The 24,648-nt window shown below is 43.9% G+C and overlaps 1 protein-coding gene across 11 annotated transcripts in view; it reads right to left on the reverse strand.

Annotated features, from left to right (window-relative positions):
• Positions 1-24,648, reverse strand: part of RBFOX1 (RNA binding fox-1 homolog 1) — a 2,849,206-nt gene that overhangs the window by 2,441,891 nt on the left and 382,667 nt on the right. For all 11 annotated transcript variants that reach the window (XM_038762608.1, XM_038762609.1, XM_038762601.1 and 8 more), the window contains exon 2: positions 15,643-15,702. In XM_038762608.1, coding sequence (XP_038618536.1) covers positions 15,643-15,702 — 60 coding nt within the window. The remainder of the gene's footprint in view (positions 1-15,642; positions 15,703-24,648) is intronic.

A 24,648-nucleotide genomic window follows, 5' to 3' on the forward strand; every position in this document is an offset into this window, starting at 1 on the left:
ACAGGTAGGGGTTGTCAGAGGAATGATCCCTAATTCCCTATTAATGTTCTAGGCAAATTTCAGGATGAAAATCTGTGATATGGAAGAACTGATTGCATGGGACATGTTAGCAAATCCTTAGATGCTGCAGCTAGCCTAACAGCTAGAGTAGCTTAACTCTTTCAATCAATCGATGATACTTATGGATCATTCACAGCATGCAAAACTCTGGGATTAAGCCTCTGGAAGAGTACAAATCAACAGAGACAATAGATATGTTCCCCACCTACAAGGAAGTTACAGTCTGCCTGAATATTTTAATGTCTTTACAAAGCAATATATAGTAACCTCATCAATGAATAATTCGAACATATTAAAAAGATTCAGAATGAATTAATTGAGATCAAACAGCATGATGTTCACAAAATGTTCACTGAAATTAAACTATTTCAGACTAGAAGCCTACCCACAGGATGTTAGAGGTGTGGGGTAACATTTACTTTAAAGTAAAGCTACAACCATGTGCCTTGTCGCACAGACTTGGGAATACTTTTTAAAGACATCTACAAATGCCCACATTCAAGAGTAAGCTGAAAAATATGACTGAGCAATAAGCTTTTTTTTAAAGTCTATCATTTATAAGCTTTATAAACCAGTATCCATTTCCGGCCTAGAGGCATCTAGGGAGATGATCTGAAGGATGACGTTTACAGTGAATAGACGCTACAAATTTCCAAGTCATTCTTTTAGCTCCTCCACAATAATCTGGGAAAAAACTCCTGAAATGGATCAGACTGAATTGAAGACTCAATGGAAAACTTCAACAATGGCAAGAGAGGGGCTGGGAGTGGATCCTTGTTGTGGAGTTAAGGGGAAAGGTGAAAAAAGCCCTCTGCTGCCTATGAAAATGTCTGTCTCCACCCTTGGCTCCCCACTCCCTCCCCTGACTTTTGTGAGCAGCTTTGGACCCTGAAGAACTAGAAGAATCCATATCCTTCGGCCAGTCTTACTTCTGCCAGGATTGCTTTCTATCCTGGAAGAGAACTTGCCACCTGCTGAAATTATTTATACAAATGGTATGACTTTACGAACTTTACAAACATTACTGACTTTCAAAATTTTTTATTAACAGAATTTCCCATGCTATGGGATGGTAACTGGGCATCAGTTGCGGTATCGACTTCATCCCAAAGCTAGGGGATGTTTAGTGCCCAGTACACAGGGATGGAGCTCTTTAAGGCCTGCCAACCCAGGAATAAGGTAGCGAGGGGTGTGTAGAAACCACAACAGCCACACCTGCCTGCCTCCCTCCATCCTCCTGGTCTGAAGATCTCAGGGTGGAGAATGAGAAGGAAAATCAGGGAAAGACGGAACAGAGGTGGTCGGGAGGGAAAAAAAAATATGAAAGAGCTCTTTCCCTAGCAATCCTCCCGTCCTACATATTCTAACTCTTCTCCCACTACATCTCAGCCCACACTCTTGGCTCCTCTAATGCGAACCTACTCTCTGTACCTCAAGCTCCTCCTTCTAACTAACAAGGCCAAGGGTGTCTTGCCCTCTCCATATCTCACAGATGGCCAATCTCCCCATCAATCAATCAATCGATGGTATTTATTGAGCGTGCTTACTGTATGCAGTACACTGTTCTACGAGGTTGGGAGAGCATAATACAAGAGTTGGTAGACATGTTCCCTGCCCAGAATGAGTCGATAGTCTAGAGGGGATGACAGGTATTAATATAAATGAATTATGGGTATGTACATAAACGCTTAGTACAGTGCTCTGCACACAGTAAATGCTCAATAAATATGATTGAATGAATGAATAAGTGCTGTGGCACTGAGGATTGGTTGAATACCAAGTGCCCAAAGGATACAGACCGAAGCGCATAGATGACACAGAAGGGAACGGGAGCCGGAGAGAAGAGGGTTTAATTGGAGAAGGTCTCTTGGAGGAGATGTGATCTTAACGAGGCAATGAAGATGGGGAGAGTAGCTGCCTGGCACATAAGGAGTGGGAGGGAATTCCAGGCTAGGAGCATAGGAAAGGGACCAGTGACAAGCTGGATGAGACTGGGAAAGAGTGGGGAGGTTGGCACTAGATGAGCAAAGTTTGCAGGCTGGGCTGGAGAAGGAGATCAGTGAAGTGCCGTAGGAGGGTTGAAGCTGATTAGGTACTTTAGAGTTAATGGTAAGGAATTTCTGTCCAGTGTGGTGGTGGATGGGCAACTGCTGAAGATTCTTCAGGAGTAGGGAGGTGTTAGAAAAAAATCGCTCAGCAGAGTGAAGTATGGACTGGTGTAGCGAGAGACAGGAGGCAGGGAGATCAGCAAGGAGTCAGATGCAGTAGTGAAGGCAAGGCAGGATAAGTGCTTGGATCAGCATAGTAGCTGTTAGAACAGTGCTTTGCACATAGTAAGCACCTAATAAATGCCATTATTATTATTATGGAGAGGAAAAGGGTAGATTTTAACGACATTGTGAAGATCAAATCAGCAGGATTTAGTGACATTGAATATATGGGTTGTATGAGAAGCAGAGGAGTAATGTGGCCTCAACGTGGGTAGAGCACAGGCCTGGGCATCAGAAGGGACTGGGTTCTAATCCTGGCTCTCCCACATGTCTGCCGTGAGACCTTGGGCAAGTCACTTTACTTCTCTGTCCCTCAGTACCTCAACTGTTTCATAGAACAACCTTTAAAAGATTCTGGTGTCTTGAGCAACACATTCTGGGGTGATAAAACTAAGCATGTCTATTTATATATTTTTGTTAATTTATATTTTGAGGGTTAATGATAGGTATCTTGCCTGTTTTGTTGTCTGTCTCCCCCTTCTAGACTATGAACCTGTTGTTGGGTAGGGACCGTCTCTATATGTTGCTGATTTGTACTTCCCAAGTGCTTAGCAAAGTGCTCTGCACACAGTAAGCACTCAATAAATACAACTGACTGAATGAATGAATAAGTATGAATGAATGAATGAATGAATGAATGAATGAATGAATGAACTGTAAAATGGGGGTTGAGACTGTGAGCCACATGTGAGACAGGGATTGGGTCCAATCTGATTAACTTGTATCTACCCCAGTGCTTAGAATAGTGCTTGGCACATAGGAAGTGGTTAACAAATACCAGAATTATTATTATTATTATTATTACTTGAGAGATGAGTCCAAAATTATTATTATTATTATTACTTGAGAGATGAGTCAAGGATAATGCCATCTTCGAAGTCCTACTAAAATCTCATCTCTTCCACAAAGATTTCCCCTACTAACCTCTCATCTCCCTATCATATTCTCCCTCCCTAAAACATTCATTCATTCAATCGTATTTATTGAGTGCTTACTGTGTGCAGAGCACTGTACTAAGCGCTTGGGACGTACAAGTCGGCAACATGTAGAGATGATTTCTACCCAACAACGGGCTCACAGTTTGGAAGGGGGAGACAGACAACAAAACAAAACATGTGGACAGCTGTCAGGTCACCAGAATAAATAAAAATAAAGCTAGATACACATCATTAACAAAATAAATAGAATAATAAATATGTACAAGTAAAATAAATAGAGTGATAAATCTGTACAAACATATATACAGATGCTGCGGGGAGGGGAAAGAGGTAGGGTGGGGGGGATCGGGAGGAGGAGAGGAAAAAGGGGGCTCAGTTTGGGACATCACCTAAGTACTTAAATCCAAACCCTCTTAAGCACTTAAGTACTTACCACATCCCCATCCAGAGTAAAGTTGTACATATCTTTATCCTCATTTGCTTTCCCCTATGTGTAGTATGTTTTGTTATCTGCCTCCCTTGCTAGACTGCAAGATCCTCAAAAGTGTGGATCTTGCCTACTTACTCTCCCAATCACTCAATACAGTGCTCCACACACAGTAAACATGTGATAAATACCGCTGATTTATTGTTTTTAATGGTACTGGTTAAGTGCTTATTATGTGCCAGGCACTGATCTAAGCACTTGGGTAGATCTACAGTAATCAAGTTGGACATCGTCCATGTCCCACATAGGGCTCAAGTCTAAATTCCCATTTTACAGATGAACTGACTGAGGAACAGAGAAGTTAAGCGACTGCCTAAAGTCACACAGCAGACAAGTAGCGGAGCCGGGATTAGAACCCAGGTCCATCTGACTCTCAGGCCCGTCCTCACTCAGCTTCAAGGCTCTCCATCACCTCATCCCCTCCTACCTCCTCTCACTTCTCTCTTTCTCCAGCCCAGCCCGCACCCTCCTCTCCTCTGCTGCTAACCTCCTCACTGGGCCTCGTTCTTGCCCGTCCTGCCATCGACCCCCGGCCCGCGTCCTGGAATGCCCTCCCTCTGCACATCCCCCAAGCTAGCTCCCTTCCTCCCTTCAAAGCCCTACTGAGAGCTCACCTCCTCCAGGAGGCCTTCCCACACTAAGCCTCCTTTTTCCTCTCCTTTTCCCTGTCCTACCTCTTTCCCTTCCCCACAGCACTTATATATATTTGTACAGATTTATTACTCTATTTTACTTGTACATATATACTATTCTATTCATTTTGTTAATGATGTGCCCATAGCCTTATTTCTATTTGTTCTGACAATTTTGACACCTGTCCACATGTTTTGTTCTGTTGTCTGTCTCCCCCTTCTAGACTGTGAGCCCAATGTTGGGTAGGGACCATCTCTATATGTTGCCGACTTGTACTTCCCAAGTGCTTAGTACAGTGGTCCGCATACAGTAAGTGCTCAATAAATATGATTGAATGAATGAATGATTGCCACTGCAGCGAGCTGTGCCAAGTCCAAGAGTCAACCTAAGGCTGTGATTCATTCATTCATTCATTCAATCGTATTTATTGAGCACTTAACTGTGTGCAGAAGCACTTGGGTTCACTGTGCCAAGTTCTGTTTGAATGCCTGATGAAACTCCAACATGCAAATGCCATTGAAGTCAGATTGTTCATCCACCCACTCATACGTCAGGATGTATTAAGCGATGTTCCCCACACCAGCAGGAATTTCAAAGAAGGAAGCCATGCTCTAAGACTTAATGATTTAATAGGGGGATACAGTTTAATCAATGATATATAAGATTCAAGCGATCATAGCAGATATAATAACAATAATAATGATGGCATTTATTAAGCGCTTACTACGTGCAAGGCAATGTTCTAAGTGCTGGAGAGGTTACAAGGTGATCGGGTTGTCCCATGGGGGCACCCACAGTCTTAGTCCCCATTTTACAGATGAGGTAACTGAGGCCCAGAGAAATTAAGTGACTTGCCCAAAGTCACAAAGCTGACAAGTGGCGGAGCCAGGATTTGAACCCATGACCTCTGACTCCAAAGGCCTGACTCTTCCCACTGAGCCATGCTGCTTCTCATGCAATAAACAGACAAAGATTGCAAGTGGCAGAGGTAGAGAAAAGAATCACAAAATAAGCAGAGAAAAATCTGTTCTTGATTTCTCTAAGTAATCAAGGGGACACCAGTGTGTTCAGGGAGACAGCTTGTAAAGACACTTGGAGAAAAGGAGTCAAACAGAGCATTAAAGAAAGATTGAGGTTGTGGTTTGGAAGATGAGGTAAGAGAGCAATCCTTGCAGGAGGAACAGCCTGATCAAAGACACAGAAGTCACAAAGCATGGAAGATGAGGAGCAGTTGAGCTTAACTGACACGGGGACATCTCCTCCAAGAGGCTTTCCCTGATGAAACCCTCATTTCCTTTTCTCCCACTCCCTTCGGCATTGGCCTGACTTGCTCCCTTTATTCACCCACCCTCAGCCCCTCAACACTTATGTACATATCTGTAATTTTATTTACTTATATTCATATCTGTCTCCCCCTCTAGACTGTAAGCTCATTGTGGGTAGGGAATGTGTTATATTGTACCCTCCCACGCACTTAGTCCAGTGATCTGCACACAGTACGCATTCAATAAGTATGATTGATTGTTTAATTGAGGGATTGCAAACAGAATTGGGTCTTGAAGTTGAGGGTTAATTTGGATTGGGTTTGTGCAGGAATTACTACAGGGTTCAGGGCAGGGGAATAGCACTTGAGGTAGTTGCTCACTGGGCCCTTGACAGGCTGAAGACAGGAGAGGCTGGCGATGAGAAAACCAGGTAGGACATTGACGCAATTATCTGGATCTGAATTACAGCAGTGGCTTGAGAAGTGGAGAGGAAGGGATGGATCCGCAACACGCTACTCAAGATTCAATCAATCAGTTGTATTTATTGAGCACTTACTGTGTGTAGAGAACTGTGCTAAGTAATTGGGAGAGTACACTATAACAGAGTTGGTAGACACATTTCCTGTCATAGCAAACTTACAGTCTAGAGGACATGGCAGTTTCAGTTGTGGAGGGCATTGATGGGGGTGAAACAAAGAGATAAGGTGGATAAAGAGGATAGTGGTTCTTTTATCAGTGATGGAATGATAGTCCAGGTGTGAGAGGGAGGGTTTTGACGAGTGGAGATGTGGTGATTCCAAGTGGAGATGTCCTGGAAATCGGAGGAAGCCTGAGATTGTAAAGAAGGTGAAATTTGAGAGATATCAATCTGCTGCTCTGCTACATCTTTGGAGGGATAAAATGCAAACTGAGGTACAGAGCTCAGTAGAGGGCCCTGAGGACTGTTCATTAATTCATTCAATCATATTTATTGAGCGCTTACTGTGTGCAGAGCACTGGACTAAGTGCTTGGGAAGTACAAGTCGGAAACATATAGAGACGGTCCCTACCCAACAACGGGCTCACAGTCTAGAAGGGGGAGACAGACAACAAAACAAAACATGTGGACAGGTGTCAAGTCGTCAGAACAAATAGAATTAAAGCTAGATGCACATCATTGACAAAATAAATAGAATAGTAGGTATGTACAAGTAAAATAAATAGAGTAATAAATCTGTACAAACATATATACCCTTCTAGACTGTGAGCCCGCTGTTGGGTAGGGACCGTCTCTATATGTTGCCAATTTGTACTTCCCAAGCGCTTAGCACAGAGCTCTGCACACAGTAAATGCTCAATAAATACGATTGATTGAATATACAGATGCTGTGGGGAGGGGAAGGAGGTACGGCGGGGGGATGGGGAGGAGGAGAGGAAAAAGGGGGCTCAGTCTGGGAAGGACTCTTGGAGGAGGTGACCTCTCAGTAGGGCTTTGAAGGGAGGAAGAGAGCTAGCTTGGTGGATGTGGGGAGGGAGGGCATTCGGGGCCAGGGGGAGGACGTGGGCCGGGGGTCGACGGCGGGACGGGTGAGAATGAGGTGCAGTGAGGAGGTTAGCAGCAGAGGAGCAGAGGGTGCGGGCTGGGCTGGAGAAGGAGAGAAGGGAGGTGAGGTAGGAGGGGGCAAGGGGATGGAGAGCCTTGAAGCCAAGAGTGAAGAGTTTTTGCTTGATGCGTTCCCAGTAGAACTGTTCCCAGTAGAGGGTGATAAACAGGAAAGAAATTGAAAAAGGAGATGGAGGAGAGGCCAGAGAGGTAGGAGAAGGTTTGGTGTGTCTTCTGAAGAGAAAGGATGTTGAAGATTGGGGACAGTGTGACTCCAACTCTGGATGCCCAAGTGTGGAGAAGTTCAAACACCTGTCACAAATGCGTTCATTCTGCCCAGCACCTTGTAGTCTACCAGCCGCACAAAAGAATCTAGAATGGTTTCTTTTACTTTGGATATCAATATGCTGTCCCAGCAAGCAGGAGGTAAGGTACCAAACCAGCATTCTTCCACAAATGAGCCAATTCTTCATAAAATAGGGAGAGCTTCAGAGCCGCTCTGTACCATTTCCCACCAGTCGGCTCGGTAATGACAACATAATCGTTTGCATTGTGCTCCATGTTTCACATGAGCAACAGAGGACAGGAGTTGACTCAACATGCTTTGCTGGTAATGGGAGAGCCTGATGGCATATTGGAAATCCACATTAAAAATAAATCTCTACTTTCTGAAAGGTGAGATAGCATCTCCCGATCTGGGTAATGAGCATCTAACTTGAATACGAGCGTGGCAGTGGAGATGGGAGACAGGGTAATTTCGGGTAGTTCAGCACATTTCCATTCCCATCATAGGGAGCAATTTTGGGCCATAATTTTATTTCTTAGCGATATCATTATTGGTGATTTTGAACTACCTCGCAGAGTCCTATTTACTCCCCTTATCTTTCCCCTGCCTTTGCTGATTAAAAGCTATGTATGATATTTGTAGTTATCAAATATCAATATTTGGCATGGATTCGTGCAATGTAGATGGAAAAAAGGATGACCGTTTCTGTAAAGGGTAAAACCGTAAGTAAATAGCTCGGGCTTCTTTCAGAGGCTCCAAAGAGCATCCACAAATTCCAACCAGGCCTGTCAGCAAGATTACCAGCAGCCTCCACAGGAGGGATTATTAAGTCCCAAAATTAGATCCTTGTTAGGATCAGGAAAAAACGTTCCCAGCAAGGTAAGAGAAGAGTGAGCCAATCTGTGTACAAAAAAAAATTGGCAGGGGGGTGGGGGATCTATTTCCCCAGAGGCTTTTGTGAGCTCCTTTGCAATTCACTTAACTGACTTCATTACAGGCCCTGACAACTCCCGGAAAATGCCGAGAGGATTGAACTTGAAAAAAAGTGGGAATCCAGGGGTAATACCACTCTGCCGACATCATCAGAACTACTTTGCTCATGGTATTTCCTGCTGGAACAAGAGCATAGAGAAGCACCCAGCAGAAGGAGGTTGCACACATTCCTGAGACTCCCAAATAATAATGTCAGTATTTGTTAAGCGCTTACTGTGTGCCGAGCACTGTTCTAAGCGCTGGGGTAGATACAAGGCAATGAGGTTGTCCCACGTGGGGCTCACTTTCTTAATTCCCATTTTACAGATGAGGTAACTGAGGCCCAGAGAAGTGAAGTGACTTGCCCAAAGTCACACAGCTGACAAGTAGCGGAGCTGGGATTAGAACCCATGACCTCTGATTCCCAGGCCCGGGCTCTTTCCACTAAGCTACGCTGCTTCTCAAATAGATGTGAGATGAACTTGACACTGCAGGGGCAACTGTGAGGTGCCTCCCAGAGAATCCACTGACTCTTGTTGCTGAGTTCAAGAGCGATATTAGTAGTCCAAATGCTAAGGAGTCCCGATTCTTTAACAGATATGACCATTCCCAGTGCTTTAGGAAAATCAAAGATGTTTTCCCTTTTGTTCTGTATTTCATTTTTCCCTCTGATTCATTGGCAATTGGTCTCTCTCTCTTTCCAAACCATTATAGGGCATTGCTCAGCATTTGATCCGGGAAAAGCAATTCTTCCTGACTTGAATTGGAAGCACGTGACTATAATTCTGGACAACAGTTTAAAGTTTGACATAATGAGCCAAGACATCCAAACCTACCATGTCACCAGCTGAGAATCAGCTTTAAACTTTTGCTCTTAATGCTGCTATCTCTGCCAAGCCCTTTTTTATACTTAGTATAAAAATATATAATATATATATAAATATAATATATAAATGCTGGGGTGGGGGGAAGGAGTAAGGAGAATGGACGACAGCAGGCTACCCAAGCAGTTGCTGTATGGTGAACTGAAAGGGGGCATCGGAAGGCACAGAGGGCAGAAAAAGTGATTTAAAGATTTGCTGAAGCAGAAGATCAAAGTATGCGACAAAGCCAGTGGGCTCGGAAGGTGGTCAGCCTAAAGACCAGCCCAGGCAACAATTCAACAATTAAAGATAGGGCAGGGAGGGGGTGGCAACAGGGGAGTTCTTGTCTCTCCTTGAATATGGCTCTCACAAAGATCAGGCTCAGTGAATTAGTCCAACAAAGATCTATTTTTTTTGTGTGGCAGAGAAACCATAAAGATGTTTTACTCACAGCACCCATGCCAACAAAGATCTATTTTTTTGTGTGGCAGAGAAACCATAAAGATGTTTGACTCACAGCAGCCATGCATGGATAGAATTTTGGGAAGATTGTTGCCCCCTAAACTCCAAGCTCCTTTAATAGTGATACTATTTAGTAAGTGCGTCCTATGTGTAGAGCAGTATATTAAGCACTCAAAGTAAACAGAGGTGGGAATTAGACACAATCCCTGGCCTTCAGGGAACTCATAATTTAATGATAAAAAGTAGGAGGGAATTAGCTAACATAAGGAGAGATGAAACAGACACAGAGTGATGAAACAGAAAAACACTAATGCAGCATAAAAGGGAAAGAAAAATGCACACAGTAAAAACAAAAATCAGTAGGGTGCTGTGGCTAGAGAATAAGATTTTCAGAGTCCTCATGGATGAGAGTCCAAGGCACACATAATAATGATGACGATAAAAATAATAATATCATTATTAATAAACACTCACTATATACTAAGTACTGTTCTATGTTCTAGGGTAAATACAAGATGGCACTCAGAGTCTAGGTAGGAGGGATGTAGGATGTAATCCCCACTGTACAGATGAGGGAACTGAGGCACAGAGAAGTTAAGTGACCTTCCCAAGGTCTCAAGACAGACAACTGGCAGAGCCGGGATTAGTGGCTCAGGTCCTCCGAATCCCAGGCCTGCATTCTTTCCACTGCTTCTCAACCAGTAACTACAGCCAAGAAAAGCAACTGAGGCCATACTGAAGCCACCAGTTTTCTCAGGTTTTGGGTAGCCCTCACACCACTGTTCTCTCTTCCTCCCATGGGGCGGGGGGGGGAAGGCAGAAAGGGATGGAGTCTCCCTGGTGCTCAGGAGAGCTGTTGGCATTTCCCTGGTAGACAGCATGGTTGGCTGTCAGTCAGGGGGCAATCAATTTACAACCTTTATCCTCACGGTCCAGCGTGCACAGAGGGTGTCGGGTGCAGGGACTCTCCTGGAGGGCTGCGGTGGAGAGGGGCCCAGAATTTGTAGGGAGGCAGTGCCGTAGTTACTGGTTATTGGAAAGGCCACGGGCCTAGGATTCAGAGGACCCGAGTACCAATCCGAGCTCTGCCAGTTGTCTGCTGTGTGACCTTGGGGAAGTCACTTAACTGCTCTGTGCCTCAGTTTCCCTAATCTGTACAACGGGGATTAAATCCTACTCCCTCCTACCTAGATTGTGAACATCTTGTATTAACTCCAGCACGTAGAACAGTGCTTGGCACATAACAAGTGCTTAACAAATATCATTATTGTTATTATTACTATTATTATTCATTCAATCAATCATATTTATTGAGTGCTTACTGTGTGCAAAGCACTGTACTAAGTGCTTGGGTATTATTATTATCATTGTTATGATCATCATTATTATTATTCCCTCGGCTGTGGTCAACACGGTCTAAACTTCTAGACTGTGAGCCCACTGTTGGGTAGGGACCATCTCTATATGTTGCCAACTTGTACTTCCCAAGCGCTTAGTACAGTGCTCTGCACACAGTAAGCGCTCAATAAATATGATTGAATGAATGAATGAAGAATGCTTATCTGTCTTTAGAGCCATTTAGAACCATTAGTTTCAGTGGAATCAGTGGAAATGTTGGGACGATGCAATGGTTCTATTGCACCCAAAACTGGCCTGCAAACCACCCAAACACCTGAGCGTAAAAGTCCTGGAGAATGAAGATACCTGCAAGTAACTGCAGCAACTTCGTTGACTGCCCTGCTAAAAAAATAAAAAATCAAATCAGCCTACACTGTGAATGGGATTTCTCCATTATGTTGCATTCCAGGCAGCTGTCATTACACGAGCCACGGCCAAAAGGAAGCACCACGATTGGTCCAGTGTGAATGATTTGTAAATAAAAGGTCAACTTATTGCAAAACATTGATAGCCCCGGAAACATTTGTAGTACCTGTGACGTAGGTCTAAAAATGAGGCTTTGGAACGTCAGAGCAGAAGAGATCCAAGGCTAAGTTTTTTGTTTGGCTTATGCCGTCGAGTCGTCTTCGACCCATAGCGACGCCATGGACACATCTCTCCCAGAACGCCCCGCTTCCATCTGCCATTGTTCTGGTAGTGGATCCATAGAGTTTTCTCGGTAAAAATATGGAAGTGGTTTAGCATGGCCTCCTTCTGCGCAGTAAACTTGAGTCTCCGCCCTTGATTTTCTCCCATGCCACTGCTGTCCACAGGTGAGCTTTGACTTGTAGCAGATTGCTTACCACTCTTCACCTGCATTATTCCCTTGCTCACATTCATTATTCCTCTCAAGGTTACTTTCTAGCTGTTCCTCACTCTCAAATCTCCAGCCTCTGTCCCTTTCTTCATTCTGTTCTCCAAGCCTGGAACTCATTCCCCAGAATCCATTAGACCACAGCTCTCCCTGTGCTCAGAGTCCTCAAAAATTCTTCTTCCTCCATAGTTAAACTGCCAACACCCTAGATCACTTCAACTCATCACCCTCCTCTAGCACACATTTATTTAAACCCTCTCTCAGCACTGCATATGGTATAATCAATTTATATTGATACATATATATATTATACAGAATCATCTTAAAAGAAATTAAAAATTAAAATTAATCTGATCTCTCTGTTGGTTATCACATTTATGTTTCCCAAGTTAGATGGTGAGCTCTTCGTGGAGAGGGAACATTTCTCTTGCCTCTGGTACTCTGTGTAGAGTGCATCATATCCACTGGATACTCAATAACAAGCAATCTGTATCTAGCACTTCAGCGGATTTTCCGGATTTGCGGAACTTGAGAAAATACAACTGGGCTGCTGTCCAAGCCTCCCTGCCCATCAGCATAAGAAACTACCCCTTTCTACTCCCTGGGCCATGAAGTTGGGACAGATGTCAACTGTCTGACTCTTTCTGTCCCTGACTTCATCCTCCCCCAGAGAGTCCATCCTGGGAGGAAGTGAAGAAAGCACAAATTCAACACTCGCTCTTGACATTACATATGCTCATATGGCTGCCAGATACGATTTTTTTGCCATGGCTGGGTGAGTTGTACCCATATATCTGCTTCAGTCCAACTCCGTAAATGGCTCAATACTAGCCAGGTTCATCATGAACGACAAGATAAGAATCAACATGAGTGGTCCTGGGAGTCAGATGACCTGGGTTCTAATCCCGGCTCTGCCAGTTGTCTGCTGTGAGACTTTAGGAAAGTTACTTCACTTCTCTTTGCCTCAGTTTCCTCAACCGTAAAATGGGGATTAAATAACTGGTCTTCCTCTTAGACTGTGAGCCCCACGTGGGACTGTGGACAACCTGATAAACTTGCATCTACCCCATTGCTTGGAACAGAGCTTGACGCAGAGTAAATTAATGAATGAATGCAAATGAACTTAATGAATATAATAATTACAATACTACCAGTAATATTACTACTACTACTAATAATAATAATAATAATAATAGTAATTGTAAGTGGCATTCAAATACTTTGGCCAATTACTCATCAATTACCAGTTAGAACTGGAACTGTGCTTGAATTCAAACCAAGCCTATCCTGGAAATAATGAGAATTTGGCATGGGGTGGGAGGCAACCTTCCTTGTTTGGACAGTTACAAACATCCTTCCACCTGAGAACATTTTATCTCAATCCCAAAAGGTGGCAGCCCTCTATTAAATGTCATAATAAGGCTTTTAGGACATAGACCATTGTGAACATGAACAGAAAACTCTACACCTCTGGTTGCCATTCAAAGGCAAACTATCTTTTGATCAAAGAAAAACAACTCTGAACCTCAGAAGGCAGCTCAGTGAAGAGTTTTTGGCATATCTACCCCTTTCTGAGATTCCATGGTCACTTAACACTTGGGGTCATATTGGGCCCAGAGGCTGGACATCACAATGGGCAAGCATGAGAGAATGCACGTTTATAATGCACCAAGACCTCCTCTTCCCTCAGGAGCATTGAGTTTATTACGTGTGTATCTAATGTGTGTTCTAAAGGGCATATTTACTTCCAATTATAAACTAGATTTGACATCATCCTTTATAAGTGTCTTATTGTTATTAACATGAATGACATGCATGATAATAACAAAATAATAATAGTAATAATAATGACTTGATGCCTGCTAGATTTTTAAGCTCTCAAGGGCAGTCTGGAAACCTCTCAGTTGGCAAGGATCCCTACAAATCCATTTGATAAAGAGGTAAGAAATTCCTGCAAGAATGATCATTCTGACTGGATTGAGATGGTACAACACTAAGGGAACAGAAGGTGATTGGTACTGTCCTATTATTGGACCCTTTCCTGAGTCAATGGGAATCTTCAATCTGAGCTGACACACTTAGGAGGTGGAGAAAGTCCTCTCAGTGAGTGATCTTCAGGGGAAAGAGCAACCACGAGCGATGGGCATTATGGCCAGATATACAGAATGCATCAATCAATGGTATTCATTGAGCGCTTACTATGTGCAGAGCACTGCACTAAGCACTTGAGAGAGTGCAATACTACAGAGTTGACAGACGGGTTCCCTGCCCACAACATTTTCGATAGAGAGCACAAATTTCTTTGCATAGCTCCAAATTCAGGCTTGTTAACTTACAAGTAACAGGAAAATACCAAATTATTTCAACCACTTAATTACCTGTGGGACAATTCCTCGTACTTATTAACCTGCAATAGTGTCCGATACTCGGGCTTTTCCCCTTTATCTACTTCCCTCCACTTAAAACCCATCATTTTCCAATTTAGTCTCCACTCCTATTTTCTAGGTGGGTCACCAAATTACAGGTCTCATCTCAGGCTCAGCCATGCCCTCTTCCCTAATCAATCAGTCAATCAGTCGTACTGACTGAGCACTGACACTGTACTAAGCACTTGAGGGAGTGCAATATAGCAGAGTTGATAGACTCTTTCTCTGCCCATAATGTCATCGATAGAAAGCAGAGTGTTCTTTGCCTGGGCCCAAATTCAGGCTTGCAACCTTACAAATAACAGGAAATTATGAAGTTATTTTGACCATTCAATTACCTATGGAAGAATTCCTAGTGATTAGCAACCTGTAAGTGTCTGGATACTCAGGGTTTCTTCCCTTTGACTACTTCCCTCCACTTAAAAACTATCATTTTCTAATTTAGTCCGCACTCCTGATTTCTGGGCATGTCGCTGACATCCAGGTCTCAGGTCTCATCCTGGACATCTCCAGGCTGTTAGATGTGCTGTCGGAGCTGTCCTTAGGAGGCTTAATCCCAATTTCACTTTCAATATCCTTTCCCCCAGAGTCAGCCAAGCCCCCTTCCTCAATCAGTAAATCATATTTATAGAGTGTTTACTGTGTGCAGAGCACTGTACAAAGCTTGGCTCCAAGCTTAGTGTACTGTAGTATAGAGTACTGAATTGTATTGTGCTTCCGAGTACAGTACCACAGAATTAGCACATACATTCCCTGCCCATAACAAGCTTACAGTCTAAAGGGGGAGACAGACATTGATAGAAATAAATGTATTAATCCTACATAATGATTCCTACCCCTCCTCCGGCTTTGCTTCGTAAAGGAGTAATGACTTTGAGTTTAGTGGGGATGCAGAACCTGGTTTTTCCTCCCAGGTGACTTTCCTCATCCAGTTTATATGGGATGAGAAGCTGGCCCCAGGTGTTTCCTGGGACAAAGTACGCACGTACAGGAACATTTATCCAGCTCAAACACAGTTACTTCACTAGCAAGATCTGTTTCAGGTAAAAATCACTCCCAGTGATTGATGACATGAGGCACAGTAGACCGAAAAGGATGGAGAAGTAGTTACAGAATCTAATCTGTTCAGCAAAATGCTTCTACTTACTGGACCTTGAGGACTGTTCTTGGCACTGGAAGTGAGAGCTGCAATATCAGATTTACAGTCCTGAAAAGAGATGAAAAAAAGAGAAAAACATGATTGTATAAATGCTTCTCCTCTGCATAACCTGATTCAGAATGAGCCCCCAGCCTGGTTTCCCACTGTTTCATTTTGTCTGCAGATGTAAGACGAGCCAAGCCACCATTTTAGGAAGCTCTCAAGGCTCGTCAGAGACTCGGGTTGTACAAGGCCAGTTGCTCTCCTCACTCCACAGTGGTGTCTCCCGGGGCCCCCAGTTTTTCCCAAAATAGTAATCAGAGACTTCTCCCGGAATGGGCTCACACCCCTGCAGCTCCCAGGACTCTACACAAATAATAATGATAATGGTATATATTAAGCGCTTACTATGTGCAAAGCACCATTCTAAGTGCTGGGGAGGTTACAAGGTGAACAGGTTGTCCCACGGGGGGCCTCGTAGTCTTAATCCCCATTTTTCAGATGAGGTAACTGAGGCCCAGAGAAGCTAAGTGACTTGCCCAAAGTCACACAGCTGATAATTGGCAGAGCCGGGATTTGAACCCATGACCTCTGACTCCAAAGCCCGTGCTCTTTCCACTGAGCCACGCTGCTTCTCTGAGGACAAGGTTCTGATTCCACCAGTCTCCCGCAAGCCTGGAGTAAACCCCCTGACCCATCTTCCCTTACTGAGGCAGGAATTTGAGCAGACCAATGGAGCAGAGATTCTCCCCCGTTCCTGGCCTGGGGGCTCTACACCAGGGACCAGACTTCATGAATGTAGAATCAAGAAGCTTTCTACTAGTATAGTTACACCTAAGTCAATGTTTAACGGCTTTTAAGGGTTTAACCTTCCCTTAAAATAGGCATATCAAGGACCATCTTCAGTGTTCCTGCAGAGATCTGCTAGGCCTCAATGTTAAAGCCAACTGATCAATCACCGATCAATCTTTCCTTATGTGTTCTCTCCCAACCCGCCCGATCCTTAGTCTTTGATAGGAAGTCTCTTGGAGCCAGGGACTTTGTCTTACACGGTCTTAGAAGCACCATGGCATAGTGGATAAAGCAAAGGAGGTTATGGGTTCTAGTCTTGGCTCCGCAACTTGTCTGGGATGTGACCTTGGGCAAGTCACTTCAGTTCTCTGTGCCTCAGTTACCTCACCCAACTTGTACTTCCCAAGCACTTAATACAGTGCTCTGCACACAGTAAGCGCTCAATAAATACGATTGAATGAATGAATGAATCTGCAAAATGGGGATTGACACTGTGAGCCCCCCATGGGACAGGGACTGTGTCCAACCCAATTTGCTTATAGCCACCCCAGCACTTAGTACATTGCCAGACACACAGTAAGTGCTTAAAAATAGAGAAGTAGTGTGGCTCAATGGAAGGAGCCTGGGTTTTGGAGTCAGAGGTCATGGGTTCAAATCCCAGCTCTGCCACTTGTCAGCTGTGTGCCTTTGGGCAAGTCACTTAACTTCTCTGGGCCTCAGTGACCTCATCTGGAGAATGGGGATTAAGACTGTGAGCCCCCTTGGGACAACCTGATCACCATGTAACTTCCCCAGCGCTTTGCACATAGTGCTTAATAAATGCCATTATTATTACATGTATATTTTTTCCCAACTTTTAGGACAGTCCTTCGCACACAGGTACAAATCCTCATCACTACTACTACTAGGAGTCCTGGTCTTCTCCGTATTTTTTTTAGAAGAGGAAGCTAGTTTAGTGCACTCCAACAAAAGACAGCATCCGCTACTACCACTAATAATAATAATAATAATGGCATTTGTTAAGCACTTACTATGCACAAAGCACTGTTCTAAGCGCTGGGGAGGATACAAGGTGATCAGGTTATCCCACTTGGGGCTCACAGTCTTTATCCCCATTTCACAGTTGAGGTTACTGAGGCACAGAAAAGTGAAGTGACCTGCCTAAAGTCAAACAGCTGATCAGTGGCAGAGCCAGGATTACTACCAATACATCTATCACACAGATTTTTTTTCTTCAGAAGTCTTCAAGCTCTATCATACATTCATTTCTGAGATTCCAGAGCCTTCTGCACTATTTTGTTTGGCAGATGAGAGGGCTGAAGCAGATAGTTGAGATGAGATGCCATGCCCGAAGTCACATTTCAAGCCAGTGGCAGATACAGAATTAGACCCCATCCTCTATCCAAGGTGCCAACCCCCAACCATCAGAGCCTATGGTGTTGCCACTTATCATCATCATCATCATCAATCGTATTTATTGAGCGCTTACTGTGTGCAGAGCACTGTACTAAGCGCTTGGGAAGTACAAATTGGCAACATATAGAGACAGTCCCTACCCAACAGTGGGCTCACAGTCTAAAAGGGGGAGACAGACAACAAAACCAAACATACTAACAAAATAAAATAAATAGAATAGATATGAACAAGTAAAATAAATAAATAAATAGAGTAATAAATATGTACAAACATATATACATATATACACTTATTGTCCTTTGGCTTCTTGCCTACTTTTTTACTGCTATCACAATCCTGACATTGAATGGAAGCAACCCCAATTGAAGAAGGCTTCATGAAATTGCATAGCCATAATTTATTTTAATACTTGTCTCTCCCTCTAGACTGTAAGCACCTTGTTGTCAGGGAGCATGTCTACCAACTCTGTCATGATATACGCACCCAAATGCTTAGTACAGCGCTCTGCATTGAGTCACTGCTCAAAAAATACAATTGATTGATTGATTTTTAAAATCAAATGATTCTGATCCTTTCGGGAGCCACCTGAGCTTCCCGTAACTGCAGTTTAAAGGCCTTCGCTCTCAATGACTTTCTCTGAGAAATATGAGTTTGAGGTCCGGGATGAAAAATGACAGTGAGTACTACTGAGAGCTTCATTTCTCTACCAGAAAGATGGCTACAATCAGCATCTGCCTAGAAGTCACCCTTAGGGACTCCAACTTTCAGGTTAATGGAATGTCAGTAACAGAACCCTTACCTAAAGAGCCTCCGGAATGCCTATCAGCTCCCTGATAGCGGGCACCAAGAGGACAGGAATAAATTAATGTATGTGCCACAGTCTCCAAAGTCCCACAGACTTCAGCATTTAACTCTAGACTCTTTGTGAACGTGGGAGGTACGTGAGAGGAAACAGCTTAGAACAGTGCTTTGCCCATAGTAAGCACGTAACAAATACCATCATTATTGCAGAAAAAGTGAGGCTCAGTGGAAAGAGCACAGGCTTCGGAGTCAGAGGTGATGAGTATCCCGGCTCTGCCAGTTGTCAGCTATGTGACTTTGGGCAAGTCATTTAACTTCTCTGGGACTCAGTTACCTCATCTGTAAAATGGAGATTAAGACTGTGAGCCCCCGTGGGGCAACCTGATCACCTTGTAACCTCCTCAGCACTTAGAACAGTGCTTTGCACACAGTAAGCACTTAATAAATGCCATCATTATTGTTATCATTATTATTATTATTATTATGGTCCCTGGACAGGTTAGAGGGAGATCTAAATTCAGAGATAATGAAAACTAGAAAGTGAAATATTGCAATATCTTCTAGCATCCATTAAGACATGAGAGATTGGGGTTACAGAATTCCGGCTGATTTCTTCTGGTGGCTTTCTGGATGGGGGACAGGATAGGGACAGCTGGCTTAGTTGAATTTGGAAATTCGGAAATGATTGTTTCTCCACTGTATCTCACTCTTTTCCAGGTAAAAACTCTGACCCACCCAAATCAGCCCAGTGTGGGAGCACTAGAACAGTATGTTAAGTACTGAAAATTTCTGCCTGAAGAATCACCCAAGGATAGGTCCTCTGTTGAATTTCCACCCATATACGCCTAGGCTTATTACAGTGCTTTGCACACTAAAGGTACTTAATAAATACACTTACACCTAATGAGCAGGTTACAGTGGAAACACTGAGAAGGATTCCTTAAAATAGCTGGCTGATGTGGGCTGCAATGACCATTACCACTTACAAAAGTTGGGCAAACATCATGGCATACTGGTTAGAGCATGGGCCTAGGAGTTAAAAGGTCAAGGTTAAAAGGTTCTATTCCCAGCTCCTCCATTTGTCTGCTGTGTGACCTTGGGCAAGACACTTTACTTCTCTGTGCCCTAGTTACCCCATCTGTAAAATGGGGACTGAGATTGTGAGCCCCACATGGGACAGGGACTGTCTAACCCAATTTGCTTTTGTCTATCCCAGTGCCTGGCTCTTAGTAAGTGCTTAACGAACACCACGGTTATTATTAAATACCACTGGCTGATCTGCGGAGTACTGCCCTCCCTCTCTCTCCTTCTCCATCCCTATCCTGATCCTTAGGAACCTCAATATCCACACGGGTGTTCCCGACGATTTTTCCACTGCCTGTTCCCTCTCACTCCACCAACTTCCTGCTCCACCCCACCTCATCCCCACATAAACGATGCTCTAGTTCGTCATTTTTAGTCACTGCAAAATCTCCACCCTCACCAACTCTGAAATCCCTCCATCCAAACACTCCTCCCCTACCTTCTCAACTGCGCAACCCCCTCTCCATAAATCTGTCCTGTTCGCCAACAGAGACCTGCGATGTTTTGATCCTCTCCAAATTTCTAAAGCCAAAAGCTCCATCTGGTCTCAGTACCCAATCTACCAACATGCAACCCTACCTTCTCCACCGAACTCCATTTCCTTACTCCCCTGACCCTACACTGATTTCAAACCATCAACCCCACAACTATGGATCCAAAGTGTGCTTCCTCCACTTTGGCCTACCAGCTGTAGAGCACTGCTGGCAGAAATCTGAACATCAAGCTGACCTTGTCCATCTCCAATTCATCTTCCCCTACTTTCATTATGCCTGCTCCTCTTTCCAGCAACAATACTTCATATTTATGCCAATGGTTTCAGACTTTTAACTCCTTCCTCAAAGCTCCACTCCCACCTCAAACGTCTTCTCCCCCCACTCATCCATCCCTTGCAACTATTAATCTCGCCAGACACTATATTGCGAAAATTGAAACCACTAGGTAGGATCACCCTAAAATCTCCCCTGCTCCTCTCATCATGGGATCATTCAAAGCTCAGTTCTGGGTCCTCTTCTATTCTCCATCTACATCCACGCTCCAAAACTCATTCACTTTCTCAACAAACCTTTCTACAAGGATTATTTCCAAACCTACCTCTCATTCATTCATTCATTCGTATTTATTGAGCGCTTACTGTGTGCAGAGCACTGTACTAAGCATTTGGGAAGTACAAGTTGGCAACATACAGAAACGGTCCCTACCCAACAGTGGGCTCCATTCCTGACCTACATCCTCTGCAGTCTCGCATTTCCACCTGCCTGCTGGAGAAGCAGGGTGGCTGGGAGTCAGAATGTCATAGGTTCTAATCCCGGCTCCGCCATACGTCTGCTGTGCAACCTTAGGTAAGTCACTTCACTTCTCTGGGCCTCAGTTACCTCAGTAAAATAGGGATTAAGAATGTGAGCCATATGTGGGACAGGGATTGTGTCCAATCTGATTAATTTGTATGTACCCCAGAGCTTAGAGCAGTACTTGGCACATAGTAAGTGTTTAACAAGTACCTTAACACGTGCTTAACAAATGGATGTTCTGCTGACACCTCAAGTCTAATACATCCAAAACAGAACCCTTCATATTCCCATCCAAACCAGGTTCTTCCCCGAGTTTCTCATCACTATAGACAGTCTTTCCTATCTCACAAGCCCATAACCTTGGCATTATCCATGATTCATCTCTCATTCAACCTACATATTCAATCTGTCATGAAATCCTGTCACTTCTACATTCAAAATATCTCTACAGAACCCTGTTTTCTCCTTCCAAACTCCTTGGATACCACATTGATCCAAGAATTTATCATTTCCTTCCTTCCTCGCTAACCTCCCTGCCTCCTGTCTCTCCCAACTCCAGACCATACTTCACTATGCTGCCCTGATCATTTTCCTAAAAAGCATTCAGGCTATCTTCCCACTACTCCAAAACCTCCAGTGCCGGCCCATCCACCTCTACATTAAACAAAAATGCCTTAATGGGTTTAAGACACTCAATCGGCTCTCCCTCCTTACCTAGCTGATTTTCTACTACAATGTAACCTACACTTTACTCCTGTATAGTTAGCCTTATCTCTATACCTCAAGCTCGTCTATCTCACGGCTGACACCTTACCCCTGTCTTCCATTTGACCTGAAACTCCTTCCCCTTTATATCCGACAGATGATCACCTTTCCCACCTTCAAAACCTTACTGAAGTCACATTTCCATCAAAAGGCCTGTCCTGACTCAACCCTCATTTTCCCTATTTGCCTTCCTCTCAACATTGCCTATGCATTTGCATCTGAGGCCCTTAAACTCTGTGCTATTCACCGTCCCCTCAGTCCAATTGGCATTTATGTCCCATATCCTTCCACTCTGACATTTCCTCTAACTGTAATTTCTTTTAATAGCCGCAGCCCCAAGAGTCTGAAAGTTATACGAGGGCAGTTGTCCATCAACTATATTGAACTATAATCACCCAAGCTCTTAATTCAGTGCCCTGCATAGAGTAAGCACTCAATAAATACAGTTGATAATAAAAGAGGGCACGGCGGTGGCACTTGGCTGCAGTCGCTTTGGCCACAGATGGGTCTAGTGCACAAAGAAAGCTTGGGTGTATACTTTGCAGTTTGCTGTGGCCTTGTCTGACTCTTCTTTTTCAGTTTGCAGTCACTGCAAGAGAAGGGGGAACCCAATTCACAGGGATGGAAATGCTTATAGTACCTCCTAGTGGGTAGAGTAGCCTGGGAGTCAGAAGGACCTGAGTTCTAATCCTGACTCTGCGACTGGTCTGCAGTGTGATCTGGGGCAAGTCATTTCACTTCTCTGCGCCTCAGTTCCCTGATTGGTAAATTGGGGATTAAGACTGTCCTGTCCAACCTGATTACATGTTTTGTTTTGTCATCTGTCTCCCCCTTCTAGACTGTGAGCCCGTTGTTGGGTAGGGACCGTCTCTATATGTTGCCGACTTGTAGTTCCTAAGTGCTTAGTACAGTGCTCTGCACACAGTAAGCGCTCAATAAATGCGAATGAATGAATGTATGAATGATTAACTTGTATCTATCCCAGTGCTTAGTACAGCGACTGGCACACAGTAAGTTTTTAAGATATACCATAATCAAAAGGAGGTGGCATTACACAAACAGCGAGTACTATAATCAATTCCGTCCCAGATTGTCCATCCCTAAGTCTTTATGCCTGGACTGAGGCCCATCCACAATGTATGAAGGAAGACTCCATCTTTCTCATGGCCTGTTTTTACTCATTTCTTTCCTGCTTTCCCCGGGGTTTCATTAGGTAGGTGGCAATGCAAGCAGGTATGGCTTATAATATGATTCCCAGAGAGCGGGACCTAGATTCGGCACGCCAATCCTGAATCGGTCAAAGCGGTCTCACAGTAACCCCCGTCTGGCTTACTGTCCCCTGACGAGCAGCAGCCAATATTTTTGTACTTTCATTCTTTTGCTGCGGTCCCTTCAAGGCGCTCGCCCATTGAGGTGAGTGAAGAGGCATCACTAAAATTCTAAGCTGGGGAGTTTAGGAGATTTTAGGGTATGAGCAACTTCAGAGAAGTAAACAAGAGATGAGTTTCCAGAAAGTAAGAAACAGATTGCGGGAGAAGACACGAGTTCAGAAGAATAAAAGAGATGGAGTGGGAAGTGAACTCACCCGGGCAGGAGGGCAGAGAGAAACTGTGTCCCCTTCCTGTGGGTATCCCCCCTTCTCCCTTTCTTAGATTCTTTTTCCTTTATTCTCCTTGTCCCAAGTTTTCATTTTAGGCCCTGCTTCTGTGGATCTTCTAAGAGCCCTCTATCTAATCACTTGCACATGACTCTGTTTAAACGATAATGATAATAATAATAATAATGTTGGTATTTGTTAAGCGCTTACTATGTGCAAAGCACCGTTCTAAGCACTGGGAAGAATACAAGGTGATCACATTGTCCCACGTGGGGCTCACAGTCTGAATCCCCATTTTAGAGATGAGGTAACAGGCACAGAGAAGTCAAGTGACTTGCCCAAAGTCACACAGCTATGTGGCAGAGTCAGGATTTGAACCCACGACCTCTGATTCCCAAGCCCGTGCTCTTTCCACTGAGCCACATTCCTTCTCTATGATACTTTAGGTTTCTCTCCCTATCTTTTCCCTCTAAAATATTTGGGCTTTTTTCAATGAATTCCCAAAGGGCTTGCCAACTTCCATAATGGTATTTATGTGATTTACTGAGAGCACTATGCTAGTCGATCAGTGATATTTATTGAGCACTTCCTGTGTGCAGAGTACTGTACTAAGTGATTGGGAGATTACAATACTACAGAGTTGGTTAACATGCTCCCTGCCCACAGTTAGTTTATAGCCTAGTGTGGAAGATGGATATTGATATAAATAAATAATGTACTGCTATGTACATAAATGTTGTGGGGCACACGAGGAGAATGAACCAAAGCAGGGTACCCAGATAACTGTGAATACTTGGTGAATATCAAGTTCCCAGAGGGTATAGAGAAGCAGCGTGGCTCGGTGGAAAGAGCACGGGCTTGGGTTCTAATCCCAGCTCCCCCACATTCGTTCAATCATATTTATTGAGAGCTTACTGTGTGCAGAGCACTGTACTAAGCACTTGGGAAGTACAAGTTGGCAACATACAGAGACAGTCCCTACCCAACAACTGGTTCACATGTCTGCTGTGGGATCTTGGGCAAGTCACTTAACTTCTCTGAGCCTCAGTTCCCTCATCTGTAAAATGGGGATTAAGACTGTGAGCCCCACGTGGGACAACCTGATCACCTTGTATTCCCCCCAGTGCTCAGAACAGTGCTTTGCATGTAGTAAGCGCTTAACAAATGTCATCATCATTATTATTATTATTATTATTATTATTATTATTATTACAGATCCAAGTGCAAGTGCTAAGCACTGAGGTAATCAATTTGTTCTTGCATTCTTATGCC

This window comes from Tachyglossus aculeatus, chromosome 21 (genome assembly GCF_015852505.1).
Source record: "Tachyglossus aculeatus isolate mTacAcu1 chromosome 21, mTacAcu1.pri, whole genome shotgun sequence".
NCBI classification, from domain to species: domain Eukaryota; kingdom Metazoa; phylum Chordata; class Mammalia; order Monotremata; family Tachyglossidae; genus Tachyglossus; species Tachyglossus aculeatus.